This window comes from Callospermophilus lateralis, chromosome 2 (assembly GCF_048772815.1).
Source record: "Callospermophilus lateralis isolate mCalLat2 chromosome 2, mCalLat2.hap1, whole genome shotgun sequence".
In the NCBI taxonomy this organism is placed as follows: domain Eukaryota; kingdom Metazoa; phylum Chordata; class Mammalia; order Rodentia; family Sciuridae; genus Callospermophilus; species Callospermophilus lateralis.
Window position 1 is genome coordinate 82,110,354 of NC_135306.1, and position 14,699 is coordinate 82,125,052.

Below are 14,699 nucleotides of genomic sequence, written 5' to 3' on the forward strand. Positions count from 1 at the left end.
ATCTATTAGTAAAGTAATACAATTAGAAAAAAGATTTTAATTTATTGTGGAAAGAGAAAATAATTTTAAGTAAGTTTAAAGACATCAAGATAGCAAATCATTCCACCTAGATTTTACTGGTCTTGTGTTAATTTAAAAATCTCATGTTTCTAGTCATCTCCTACTGGCAAATCTATTTGAGAATATTAATCTTGATTTTCAAATAGTGGTAAGAGCAGAGCCAACTTCAGAGCTAAACTAAGGAGAACAACCATGCAAAGGAAAAGTATACAGGAGTTCTCAAGACTAAATGGAACCCTAACAATTGTGGGAGGCTCATCACTCCCTCAAACTAATCCAGAATAGCTGCTAATCAGGTATTATGTTTGGTGCTATATTTTCACCACAGATCCATAAATAGATTTGTTTCAGAACATCACATGAAATAGAAACCTCAATGTTTCTTGATAAGGGACCTTTACTCTTCTCCAAACATAATTTGCTTATTCTCATCACTGTGTCTTATTTAACAATGTTCTGTCTAAACTGGACTTCTGTCTTATATCTCATAGAACATGTCATGGTTTTTTTTGTTTGTTTTTTAAGTTGTAGGTGGACACAATACCTTAGTTTGTTTATTTATTTTTACCAGGTACTGAGGATCAAACCCAGTGCCTCACATGTGCTAGGCAAGTGCTCTACCACCGAGCTCTAGCCCCAGCCCATGTCATGTTTTTTTATAATCCAGCTCAAAATCCACCAAGACTGCCTTACTCCATCTTCTCACAAACCATCACTGCACTGCTTTGCATAAATAATGTAATGAGGATAGCTTAACTACATTATTATTATTAACTACATGCTTTTTTAACGTTCTTTGGAGTTTTAACATTTCTTAGATTTCTACCTCTGGAGAATTTTTCTTATATTTCTCTTTATGAATTTCACAAGGGAAGCATGATACTTTCTACTTATTTCCTTCATGGGCCCACTAGCAGTCGTGGATCAGCAAAATTCCTTAAATACTTAATGTTTTGCTGCATACTTTGCTCTCACACTTTCAAATGTAGGGCTCCAATTTAACTGCTTAGGACAGCTAGGTTCTGTGAGCCTCTGCATAGCTACCTAAGGTAAGTTATAAAACAGGGCAGTAGAAGTAGATAATATTCCTCCAATCAAGTTAGTTTTAATTACTTGCATCAATTCAGTGAACAATAGACTAATTTCATGCTGCCCTTTCTCCTGTTTCTTTTTCACTAGTCCCCTTACTTCCTTCTTTCTTGCCTCCAATCTAAAACATGACAAAAGTCAACAAAGCATGTAATTGGAGCTGGGGATGTGGCTCAAGCGGTAACGCGCTCGCCTGGGTTCGATCCTCAGCACCACATACAAAACAAAGATGTTGTGTCCGCTGAAAACTGAAATATTAAAAAAATTCTCTTTCTCTCTCTAAAAAAAAAAAGGTGTTCTAGGAATACTACATGATGCTATTATTAAAACAAGTTCTTAAAAAAAAAAACCAAAAACAAAGCATGTAATTTCCAGCAACTTAATATAATTTTCTCTTGCTTTGATGATGACAGGACATAAATAATAAGTAATTGCAGATGATTGGTGTTGTGGCTCAGTGGTAGAGTGTTCACCTAGCATACGTGAGGCACTGGTTTTGATCCTCAGCATCACATAAAAATAAATAAATAAAAAAGTCATCATGTCATCTACAACTAAAAAAATGGGAGTTCATATCCCACTTGAATCAAAGTGTGAAATATGATATATCAAGAACTATGTAATGTTTTGAACAACCTACAATAAAAATTAATTAAAAAAAAAAAAAAAAAAATCCTAGTATAGTGAATTGTTAGGAACTGTTTCCAGGAAAAGACTTGTAGAGGAGCGGGAGATTAGGACAGAGAAGGAAAGGAGGCCAAGCAAGTATGTGAGCTTGGGCAAAGTCCTGCAGAGGGGAACTACCTCCTTCTCCCAGAAGAGCTCTGGACTTAGAGTTGGTCCTGTTAAGTGGTGAGGTAGCAGAGGCATTTATACTCCTACCTGTCAATCATTAGCTAAGAGCTACTCTGATTTGCAGAAGGCAAGGTGGGTTAGGGAGGCTGAATTTTCCGTCCTATGATGGATTCCAGTAACCTAAGGGGCTGCCTTTCTAAAAGAAGACTGCTGAGTCCTAACAATATCTGCGGCAGATGCCTTCCCAGGATCTTCAAATAATACTAAGGGATGCGTCCTGCGGTTCATCTTCCTTCCTAAGTTGATTTTGTAGAATCAATGATGTTGTCTTAGTGGCCTTAGATTTTAGAATTTTTATTGTAAATGAGAGTTGAGGAAATGAAGTTTTCAGCTATAATAAAACAGCCATAAATTCAAAAAAAAAAAAAAAACAAAAAAAAAAAACAATTGCAGGGCTGAAGTTGTAGCTCAGTGGTAAAGCGCTTGCCTTGCACTTGTGGAGCTCTGGGTTCGATCCTCAGCACCACATAAAAATAAATAAATAATAATAAAGATATTGTGTCCATCTATATATATATATATATATATATATATATATATATACACACACACACACACACACACACACACACACACACAACTGCAGTGAAAATCAGGCTCAAAAATTCACCTCTGTCCAATAAAGTAAGGTACAGGGATCATATCAACTGAAATAAAAATTTTTAAAAAGATGTTAGTCTGGCTGGATGTGGTGACACATACCTATAATCCTAGCTATTTGAGAGACTGAGGCAAGACTTGATATTTTCAAGTCACAAGTTTGAAGCCAGCCTTAGTGAGACCCTGTCTCAAAATAAAAAATAAAAAAAGAACTGGGGATGTAATCAAGTGATAGGGTTCAATTCTCACCATACTATGAAAAAAAAGATAATAAAATACATAGTCTTTGACAATTTGATAGCCAATGAATGAATCATCTTTATATAGTTCTTAAAAATGGAGGTGAGAGGAGTCATATGTTCTCCTAAATAAAAACTACAACAAAAGATATTTTACTAGGATTTGAATTTCTCTATTTGTTCAGACATAGCGTAGAATATGCTCTCAAACATCAGTCCTTTCTCAACCAAGCTTCCATGGAAAAAAATTAACCTTTGTTTTTATTTCTTTTTATTTTTAAAATTTTTTATTGATGCATTATAATTTTATTTATATATATATATATATATATATATATATATATATATTCCAAATATATATATATATTTGGATTAATTACTTCCCTAATAGTGGGATTCATTATTAACATATCTGTAAGAATTAACCCTTAAGGTCCTACTATCATTTACATTCATAGAGAGAAGGCAGGTGCCCTTCTTGGAACAACTGAGAAAAGAGTCCCTCAAATCATATTCTTTGTTCTGTGATTTCAGATGAAAAACCCCAGCTGAAAAGGTCACACTCAAGGACAATATTAATTTCCTAATGCCTGGCAATGGCAGGAAGGGACACATTCATGGAACACTATATAAGAACATCTGTCTCTAGTCAAGCATGATTTATGGTGCCAAACAGATGCCAGATGAACTCATTAAAGCTGACAAAGTCTCAAGAAAGCAATGTTTACCAGATTTATCATTTTTATGATAAGAGAACAAGGAAATCACCCAAGTCATTCATCATCATACAGCACTTCCAGTTCCAAAGAATACTGACTTACGTCGGGTGATAGCACTCTACCATTTTTAACTTTTTCATCCACAATGTTTCTTCGACTCTGGAGCTGATCCTTTTCTTTCTGGAGGGCTTGAACTTGTTCTGAAATCCTTATTTTCTCCTCAGCTGAGCTGCTCTGGAGTTGAATACTCTTTTCACACAACTCTTGGTCCAACAAATTCAAGCGACTTGATATTTTCAAACTATCTGTGTTTAAGGCCTAAAAAGACACAACCCCCAGATATCACAAAAACAGTTATCAGAAATTCACACTACTTATAAAGTAGGAAAAACAGAGAAATTACTTAATGAACGCATTTTTAGCTTTCACATTATTATTTTCTCCCATGGATTTCTTTTGGAGGGTCAATCTTAAATTGAATGCCTTAAAAAAAAAATGAATTTACTACCAAGAATACCTTGGCTAGTGTTTTTCCTTTTTTATTATTTTCTTAATTGAACTTTATTCTTTGTTTCTTTTTTTTTTAATATTTATTTTTTAGTTGGACACAATACCTTTATTTTGTTTATTTATTTTTATATGGTGCTGAGGATCGAACCCAGGGCCTTACACATGCTAGGTGAGCGCTCTACTGCTGAGCCACAACCCCAGCCCTTTCTTAGCTTCTTATATTGTAGAATTGCTACAATTTCCTAGAGGTTGAGATTTGATGTATGGGTAACGTACAATTTGCTTTTATTCTTATTTTATTCTGATCAGAAAATATGGAGAAATCTGGTCAGATTTATGGAGATGTTTATTATAGATTAATTCAAGATAACTTGTGAAATATTTTTATCATGGTAATTTTTATATATATATATATATATATATATATATATATATATATATATATATATATACAGCTATAGATACATATGTAAACACACACATACTGCTGCCATATGGTTTATAATATACACATGTATATACTATGAAAAAATTTATCATTTTGAAAAAGTAGTCCTTTGTCCCAACCTTTTACCTGTGGCCCACTCCCCAGAAACAGCCTCCTTCAACAATTTTTTATGTTTATGTCCATATTTCTAAATAACATCAATTTTAGATATTGCCTACTGTCTGTATATTATGGGATTTAGTACTCTTACACCTCCTCTTCTTTACTTCTCCACCTCCATTTTCCCAATGTAAGTTATATTACAGTTCTGAGTTAAATCAATATTTGATTACCTTTTATGACTTTGTGACTATCATTAACTTGATTATGACCTCATGGCTGTTAGTTCACAGCTGAACTAATATTAAAATGATCATACTTCCATTTGATATAATTTTTTGTACCTTACAACTAATTCTTCTTCAATAAAAGTATAAAATTCCTCTCTACACTCTTCATTTGATCGAACTTATCAGGAAATCTTTTCAGACCCCTTTTGTCCAGAAACAATTTGTCTGGGGCCTTTATCCTCCTGATCTCCCACTGGGAAGTATACTACCAGCATTCCAGTGAGGGTCAGGAAATGCATGTCTCAAGAATTCATATGTAGACTTGCATTTGTTCCCTGTTTTGAGTATTCTAATTGATCCTGACCCTTTGCTAGGCCTGGTTCAATCTTCAGAAAATAAACCATATTTTCCCAGGGCAAAAAAGAATATGTTCCTTCACTATACTGTTTCTAGCCTATGCCTCACTTCAGCCTTGTGAAAATCTCAGCCCATTCATTTGATGTTATATGTGAATTACATTCCAATACAGTTGATATTTTTTAAAAAGCTAAAGCTAAAGGCTTGACCCTCATTTGTGCTCCTCTCTCTATGTACTCCAGTCTTTTGTTCTACTAAGACAGTAACCACTCATCTATCTGCTTTGCATCTAACAGACTTTTTTTTTTTATTTTTTAATTCTTGTTCTCTGGTACTCCTCTACTTTCTTTACAGCTTTCTTCTGAATATCAGCTTTAATGAGATATAATTCACATGCCATACTATTCCATCAATTTAATGTGTATAAATTGGTTTTAGTCAATGCAGTTTTGCAACCATAATCAATTTTAAAAAATTTTCATCATCCCTCGAAAACAAACTCCATACCCATTAGCAGTTATTCCATTTCCTCCCTAGTCCCTTACCAACCTAGGCAACCACTACTCTACTTTTTTTTTTTTTTTTAAAGAGAGAGAGAGAATTTTTTAATATTTATTTTTTAGTTTTTGGTGGACACAACACAACATATTTTTATGTGGTGCTGAGGATGAACCCAGCGCCCTGCACGTGCCAGGCAAGTGTGCTACTGCTTGAGCCACATCCCCAGCCCCAGCACTATTCTACTTTCTATCTCTATGGAATTACCTATACTGGATAATTGATATAAATGATATTATATAATGGTGGTCTATTATGACAGGTGTATTTCACTCATAGTGTGTTTTTTTAATTAATTTTTTTATAAGACAGTGGAATGCATTACAATTCTTATTACAAAAATACAGCACAATTTTTCATATTTCTTGTTGTATACAACATATATTCACACCAATTTGTGACTTTATACATGTACTTTGGATGATCTCCATCACATTCCACCATCATTTCTAACTCCATACCCCCTCCCTTCCCCTCCCATCCCTCTATCCTAACTAGAGCTCATCTATTCCTCCCATGCTCCTCCTCCCTTACCCCACTATGAATCAGCCTTCTTATATCAGAGAAAACATTCAGCATTTGGCTTTTTGGGATTGGTTAACTTCACTTAGCATTATCTTCCCTAACTCCATCCACTTATCTGCAAATGCCATGATTTTATTCTCTTTTATTGCTGAGTAATATTTCATTGTGTATATATGCCACATTTTTTTAATCCATTCATCTGATGAAGGGCACCTAGGTTGGTTCCACAGTTTAACTATTGTGACTTGTGCTGCTATTAACATTGATGTGGCTATGTCCCTGTAGTATTCTGTTTTTAAGTCCTTTGGGTATAGACCCAGAAGAGGGATAGCTGGGTCAAATGTGGTTCCATTCCCAATTTTCCAAGAAATCTCCATATTGCTTTCCATATTGGCTTCACCAATTTGCAGTCCCACCAGCAGTGTATGAATGTATCTTTTCCCCACATCCTCACCAACACTTATTGTTGTTTGTATTCATAATAGCTGGTATTCTGACTGGAGTGAGATGAAATTTTAGAGTAGTTTTGATTAGCAATTGCTAGCAATGATGAACATTTTTTCATATATTTGTTGATTGACTGTATATCATCTTCTGAGAGGTTTAGGTCGTTGGCCCATTTATTTATTGGGTTATTTGGTTTTTTAGTGCTTAGCTTTTTAAGTTCTTTATATACCCTAGGGATTAGTGCTCTATCTGATGTGTGAGGGGTAAAAGATTTGCTCCCAAGATGTAGGCTCTCTATTCATCTCACAGATTGTTTCTTCTGCTGAGAAGAAACTTTTTAGTTTGCGTTCATCCCATTTATTGATTCTTGATTTTAATTCTTGCGCCAAATGATAGAGATTAGGGCCTACATTTTCTTCTATTAGACACAGGGTCGCTGATTGTGTTCCTAAGTCCTTGATCCTTTTTGAGTTTTGTGCATGGTGAGAGAGATGGGTTTAATCTCATTTTGTTGCATATGGATTTCCAGTTTTCCCAGCACCATTTGTTGAAGAGGCTATCTTTTCTCTAATGTATATTCTTGGTACCGTTGTCTAATAAAAGATCATTGTAATTTTGTGGGTTAGTCTCTGTGTCCTCTATTCTGTACCATTGATCTACCAGTCTATTTTGGCGCCATTATCATGCTATTTTTGTTACTATTGCTCTGTAGTATAATTTAAGGTCTGGTATAATGATGCCAACTACTTCACTCTTCCTATTAAGGACTGCTTTAGCTATTCTGGGTCTCTTATTTTTCCAGACGAATTTCATGATTGCTTTTTCTATTTCTATGAGAAATGTCATTGGGATGTTGATTGGAATTGCATTAAATCTGTATAGTGCTTTTGGTAGTATGGTCATTTTGATAATATTAATTCTGACTATCCAAGGTCTTCTTTGATTTCTTTCTTTAGGGTTCTCACAGTGTGTTTTTAAGGTTCATTCATGTTGTAGCTGGCATCACTGATTAATTACTGTAAGTTGTCAAATAATAATCCATTGTATGAATAGATCATAGATTGTTTATACATTCAGCAGATGATGAACATCTGTATTGTTTTAATTTTTAGCTGTTATGAATGATGTTGATATGAACATTTACATTTGAGATTATATATGGATATATGCTTTTATTTATATACCTAGGAGTGGAATTTCTGGGTCACATATTACCTCTAATGTTTAACCTTCTGAGGAACTACAAGATGGTTATCCAAAGTACTTGCACCATTTTACAATCCTGCCAGTACTGGATGATCTATTTTGAATTAAATTTGTGTATAATGTTTATATATTTCCTTTCTGTCATTTTAGTGTATAGTCCATCATGTTCATTGTCTGAAATGCATATAATTAAGTCTTTTCTTTTTTAATATATTTTTTTTAGTTGTAGATGAACGCAATACCTTTATTTTATTATTTTTATGTGGTGCTAAGGATTGAACTCAGTGCCTCACACATGCTAGGCAAACTCTCTACCACTGAGCTACAACCCCAGTCACTATAATCAACTCTTATAACTACTTCTCAAGCACTGGAAAAGATGTAATCTTTTTATTCCTTTTGTTCAGAAAACAATGCAACAGACTAACAGTCACAAGCTTCTCTTCTGTTTCATTAAAACAAATTTTAAAATTTTTGTTTTACTTTATTGTGGCTTTCATTTATTATACTTCCTACTTATCTCAGAATGTTCTTGCTTCCTAAATATTACATCTCACTGAAAACAGAAAATAGATGTTTTCATTTGTGAAGTAAACTTATTTTAGGGAAAATATTTTCTTTCTCCTTTTTAAATTTCCCTTCTCTTTTGTGATACAGAACATATCATAAAAAGTCAGGTAATTTTCTTCCATTACTCATTAATTTGTTAATCTTTCCCTATTATTTTCATGTTTGGAGGAATAGATTTTACAATTTGACCCTGAAAGCCAGGTTTAGCAAGTTACTTGGATATAGTACAAACAAGCAGGCTGGCTGGAAGAGCCACCCTAATCTTGTGTTGAATGGCCTGAGGCTAAAAGCTATTTCAACATAGACTGGGAAATGGAGCACTAAGCAGAGGTAAGTACAGGTCCCCATTACTAACCTCTCATATCAATGTGGAGAGGTTAAACACCACCAACAACTCATATCCTACTGGCCTAGATGCTCACTGAAAGGAAGTCTAATAGAGGAAGTCTGTTTCATGAGTGAGTGTGTAGACTGACCCCAGACCCAAAACTAACTAGAGGTAAAGGTAATAGGTCTTCTTCAGGTCTGGGCAAGCCACTTTCATTTTAAAATGCTATTGTTAAAAATATGTATCAGTAGGTTAAAAAAAAAAAAAAAGTTCTGGTCCTGCAATCATTCAAAGTTGAAACGGAGGCAAATTCATTAATAAAACTACTTAACTAGCTTATAAAATCCAAGTCCTGCAGGAAAAATTTTTATAAAGGTCCTCAAAATCTTTATAAATTAAAAAAATAAATAAATCTTCATTATACAAAAATCTTTCTTTTATAGGAAACTTGCAAAACCCTAATTGGGTAGTAGTAGCAACTAGAGATTTCAAGACTATTTTTCCAAATTATTAAAGTTCGCTCTCAAACATCAAATGGTACGCTTTATTTAAAACATCCACTAAAGCTACTAATAGAGATTACCAGGGACTGGAAGGAGGTGAACTTAATGGTTACAGAACTGCTGTTTGGGGGAATTAAATTTTGGAAATAGTGATGATGGTCCTACAACATTGAAGATGTAATTAATACCACTGAACTGTATACTTAAAAGTGGTTAAAATGGTAAATTTCATGTTTAGTATTATTTTACTACAATAAAAAAGTTAATGATAAATCAGATTTTCAAATAACATTGAACATTTTACTCCAAAATTGCAACATATTTTGGTGAAGGTCATTTGGATAAGTAGTAGCAAACTACACTGAAAATAAGAATAATTTATTTTGGTTTCCAACTTTACAATGGTATGATTTACCTCTTAGAGAAAAAGAATCCTAGAACCAGAAAAACAAATTAAATAGAATACCTGACTAGATCTCAACTTCTTATTTTCCAGGAGGCTCTTTTCCTGTAGTAGGGCCTCCTTCTTAGAAACTATGGCTTCCCGTTTCTTTAGGTCTTCTTCCAGCTCTTCTAATACTTGGCGTTGGTTCAGAACTTTCTCTACTTCTTCATCTAACCATTTCTTTTGTTCATCCAATTTCTAGATTGAAATTACAAAGATAATGTTATCATTTATTTTTTCCTTTTTCCATAAAAATCATAGGATAATAATGTAATTTCAGATTGCTGAAACCTCTGAAATGCACACTGAAGGCTGTCAGTAACTCATGTTCGCAAAGAAGTAAGTGGTTCTAGTTAACATGTTGCTGTATTGTTTTATAAGAAATTAAAATTTATTCTCCAGACATATTAAAAAGTCTGGGATATTTTAGCCTAAAAAAGAAAGGGCAGACAAAATCCTTTACTTATATTAAGAACACACTGGGAGGTGGGTGTGGTAGTGCACTCCTGAAATTCCAGTGACTTGAAAGGCTAAAGCAGGTGAATCACAAGTTTGAGGCCAGACTCAGCAACTCAGACCCTGTCTCAAAATAAAATTTAAAGAAAGGGCTGGGGATATAGCTCAGTGTTAAACTGCCCCTGGGTTCAATCCCCAGTACCACCAAAAACAAAAAAATCCACACTAGGAATCTTTCTCCATTGCAGAGGTATACACACACACACACACACACACACACACACACACACACACATTTATATGTATGTATATATGTATGTATATATATCTCCACCATAATAAATTTAAAAGAAGAGTAAAAAAATCCTTTGTAAGCTCCATCCAATAAGAGAAAAACCAAAAAGATTATGATTGAAGACATTTCTGGATGAAAAGGAGGCACGGGGGAATACATCCATGCCCTAAATAGCACTATTAAAACAAAACAGGGTTGGGTCTGTGGCTCAGAGAGGTAGAGTACTCGCCTACCATGCATGAGACACTGGGTTCGATCCCCAGCACCACATACAAATAAAATAAAGATATTGTGTCCACCTATAACTAAAAAATAAATATTAAAAAAATACATAAAATTTAGGAAAAGAGAATAATTTTTTCAAAATTAAGAAGGACATTTGCATTTTGAGTATAATTATAATTCTAAAGTACATTATTTTTCTTAAATAAAATTTTCAGTTTCTTTGAACTTTGAAGTTAACTTGAGGATTATGATTATTTATTTTTAAAATATGGCACTAAAATAATAGTTATTATATTACATATAGTATTCATACAATTTAGTATTGTTAAAAGGAAAACTCTGAGTTTTAGAAATATACCTGATTATAGGGGAATAAATCTAGTGAACATGGATTTCATGTTCACCTTCCACAAAATTCAAATAAACCCCATTCTACTGAAGTAAGAATATAGTACATTTCTGAATGAGAAAATAATTTTAATAACAGAAATTTCAGAAGAAATATTAGAAATTTTGCACCCACCCAAGTGGCAAAAACCCCTAGAATTTGAAGATTTACTCATAGTCCACTACTTTTTGCCACTATTTAGATAATCATCAAAATTGAATAGAGCCGGGCACAGTGGTGCATGCCTGTAATCCCAGTGGCTCAGGAGACTGAGGTAGGAGAATCAAGAGTTCAAAGCTAGCTCAGCAACTTAGAGAGGCCTTGAGCAACTCCGTGAGTTGCTGTCTCTACATAAAATACAAAAAAGGGCTGAGGATGTAGGTCAGTGGTTAAGTGCTCCTGAGTTCAAATCATCCCCATACCAAAAAAAAAAAAAAAAAAAAAATTGAACAGAAACTAGAAACACTAAATAGAAATGACAAACCTGGAGTTGATCTATACTTCCAAAAGAACCTTTTCTCCTTTTCAAATGAAATGCATCAAAGTCCTCAACTTTCAGTTTTAGACTTTCTTCCTGTTCTGTTTTTAACTGTAGTTCCTGTAAAGAAAGAACTTTTTAAAACCTTATCACTTTTACTACCTCACTATCATTAAATATGCAGATGATAATTTTCTTTTTCTTTCTTTTTTAGTTTTTTTCTTTTGATGCTGGGGCTTGAACCCAGGGTCTTGCACATGCTTATGTATATACATTACCACTGAGATATACCCTAGCCCAAGAGTGATTTTCTTAACATTTACTTTCCTAATTGCAAAAGGAGAGAAAATGAGATAGTGGGGCTATTTGAAAAGAAAATAATTTTAGCTTTTACTGAGGCAATAAAATCTAACTGCAAAAATCAGGGTTTAGTAACAGAACTCAGCATTTCCCCCCATTCTTTATGAGGATTAGCATAACAAAGGTAAGTCTAAAATTTATCAATGTGCTCTTCTCCTTGCCTTTCTAAGCTCATGACCTCCACAGTCTACCAAAGATAGCTGTCTGCTGTGGGTATATTAGAATTTATTACAGTAGAAGTACAAAAAACAAAGTAATATGCAAGGTGCTAAAAAATGAGTCTTCAGCATAAGAATAGCCTTGCAAGACATATCATGGGCCTGGTGAAGTGTATTTTCCAAATTCCTTTAGTTTCCATCCACATCTTAAGGGCCAAGTCAAGGGGCCCAATGTTCATAATCCTTCCTTGGATTCAGAGATGCTGTTGCAGCCCACCACTAAAGCCTGGCAGAAACCAAAGAGGTGGCCATGGTAAACAAGCACAGTCTGCATACTGTTTGTTATTGGTCCATGATAGATTAATAGAGAAATTGAAAGTAGGTGTTTAGAGACTTATGGATAGCAGTTTGACAGTACTGTTTTATGTCTATTTACTCCAATAATGTTTTTAAAAGGATTTTCAGCTGCTTCCAGTGGCACATACCTGTTATACCAGCTGCTTAGGAGGCTAAGTAAAGAGGATTGCAAGTTCAAGACCAGCATGAGCAACTTAGCAAGCCCCTGTTTCAAAACAAAATTTATAAAGGACTAGGTATGTAATTCAGTGGTAGAACACTTGCCTAGCATGTGCAAGGCCCTGAGTTTAATCTTCAGTGCGTGCACACACATACATGCAACTTTATTTCAAATTTCTACTAATTCATATCTAGTAAAAGTATTGGGTTAGGACAAATTTGTAATGAAATAAAAACTGTACCTTTTCCCTGGGTAATTTCAGAAGCACAAATAAAATGAAAGTAAAAGGATAAACTAGCACTTTTCAACCCTGGGGATGGCAGAAAGAAGAAAAGAGTAATAAAGATCTGTGTCTCAATTGTCCTCTCGTTTTGGCCCAGAAAGGGAGTGATAAGTAAAGATTATCATAAAAGGACCCTAAACTCATGTGGGAGAGAGAAATGTGGCAGTGCAGAGGCTCTACACCCATGTGGGATTGCCCAGCCTCACTGAGACAGCATAAATATGTGGTTAGGAAAGATTAGTCTCCTTGGTGTCATGCGGCATAAATAGTGAGTTGAGAGGCCAGTGCCTGCTAGTCATTATGGGGAATAGGTCCCCAAACTGAGAATAAACCCAGGCCCCTGGAGTAGCAAGCTAGACAGAAGACCCTATAGCCTCAACAAGAGTTTATATTCTAGGGGAGATGATATAAAGCCTAAACACTCCCATACTCTAAAATGGCAGACAGACCAGCCTATGAATTATTCCAGCCCTGGACCTAATCATCAGGGGTCAGCAGGTTATGTAGGGTTAAGGTGAACAAAAGAGAGCAGATTCTAGCCAGTCGCATGCATCAACTCTATGGGATGCAATCAAAGAAATCCACACTCAACTACCACAAACACTGGATGCTATTTTGATGGGAGAAGCACAGGGAAGAAGTTAAGGGACTGGACATTCTTATTCAAGAGACCTAAGAATTATTTAAAGGAAATGTTTGCATTTTCAGGTAAAGGTCTGAACAAACAGGACATCTGGTTAGTTCTCACTACATTTTCAGCAATTATCATGCAAAGAATGGTGGGGGGGAAAGGGTGCTCACAAAGAAGATAGGTCTGCTAAAGACTAAAACAAAAAAACTTTCTATGCCCATCTGAGTTGTATTGAGTGAATTTGCACCCCCCCCCTTTACCATCAGTTCCTTCCCCCTAGACCTAGGTTCACTTAACTCCTCTCATAGTCCCAGCAAAAGCCACCTTAAATAACAGCACCTTATACTTGGAGTTAAATCTGTACTATTCCTAGCCATCCACATAACCTTTAAAAGTATACTGCAGTAGGTCTAATTCTCTCACATATTGCTCCAGACATTATTGTGTGTTTCTTATATTATAATCCCTGTTACAGAATCAAAATAACTGTGCAACAGGCACTGGATAGACTTTTTAATTATACTTAACTAATTTTCCCATTTCATCTTCACAATGTTATGAGACAGGGACTATTACAAACTCTATTGAAGATGAAAAAATGGGTGCTCAGAGGTAAAATGCCCAAGATCACACTAACACCCATAATTCCAGGGATTCCCATTTCTATGGATAACAGCCTATGTGTAAGTAGTAGTATTCTCTATAAATTGTCACACAAATAGAAAATGGACAAACAACGAGGCTTGGAAAATTATTGCCAAAAAGAGGGCAAGATATCTTTTAGGACTCTGAGCAGGTTTTCTGTTTTAGCAAGCAGTGAAAATGTCAATGAATATTTGGGGCAATCTGTTCCTTGTTTTGGAATACCTGTATTCCCCATAAATAGATTATTTATAATTAGAGATGTGACTAGAAAGAAGAAAATTGCTCCTACAGAAGAATGTAAAAACCAAGTTACAGGGATGAGGCTGTAGCTCAGTGGCAGAGTGCTTGCCTAGCATGTGTGAGGCAGTAGGTTCAATCCTTAGCACTGCATAAAAATAAATAAGGCATTCTGTCCATCTACAATTACAAAAAAATTTTTTTAAAAGTAAGTTACATGCAGAGCTGCATTTCAGCA

General features: G+C 34.8%; 1 protein-coding gene across 4 annotated transcripts in view; it reads right to left on the minus strand.

Annotated features, from left to right (window-relative positions):
* Kif27 (kinesin family member 27) overlaps positions 1 to 14,699 on the minus strand; it is a 79,925-nt gene that overhangs the window by 15,161 nt on the left and 50,065 nt on the right. For 2 of the 4 annotated variants that reach the window (XM_076843512.1, XM_076843511.1), the window contains 3 exons: positions 11,637 to 11,750; positions 9,810 to 9,986; positions 3,665 to 3,880 (listed from right to left, as the gene is read on the minus strand). In XM_076843512.1, coding sequence (XP_076699627.1) covers positions 3,665 to 3,880; positions 9,810 to 9,986; positions 11,637 to 11,750 — 507 coding nt within the window. The remainder of the gene's footprint in view (positions 1 to 3,664; positions 3,881 to 9,809; positions 9,987 to 11,636; positions 11,751 to 14,699) is intronic. The other 2 variants (XM_076843513.1, XM_076843514.1) reach the window with 2 other exon arrangements.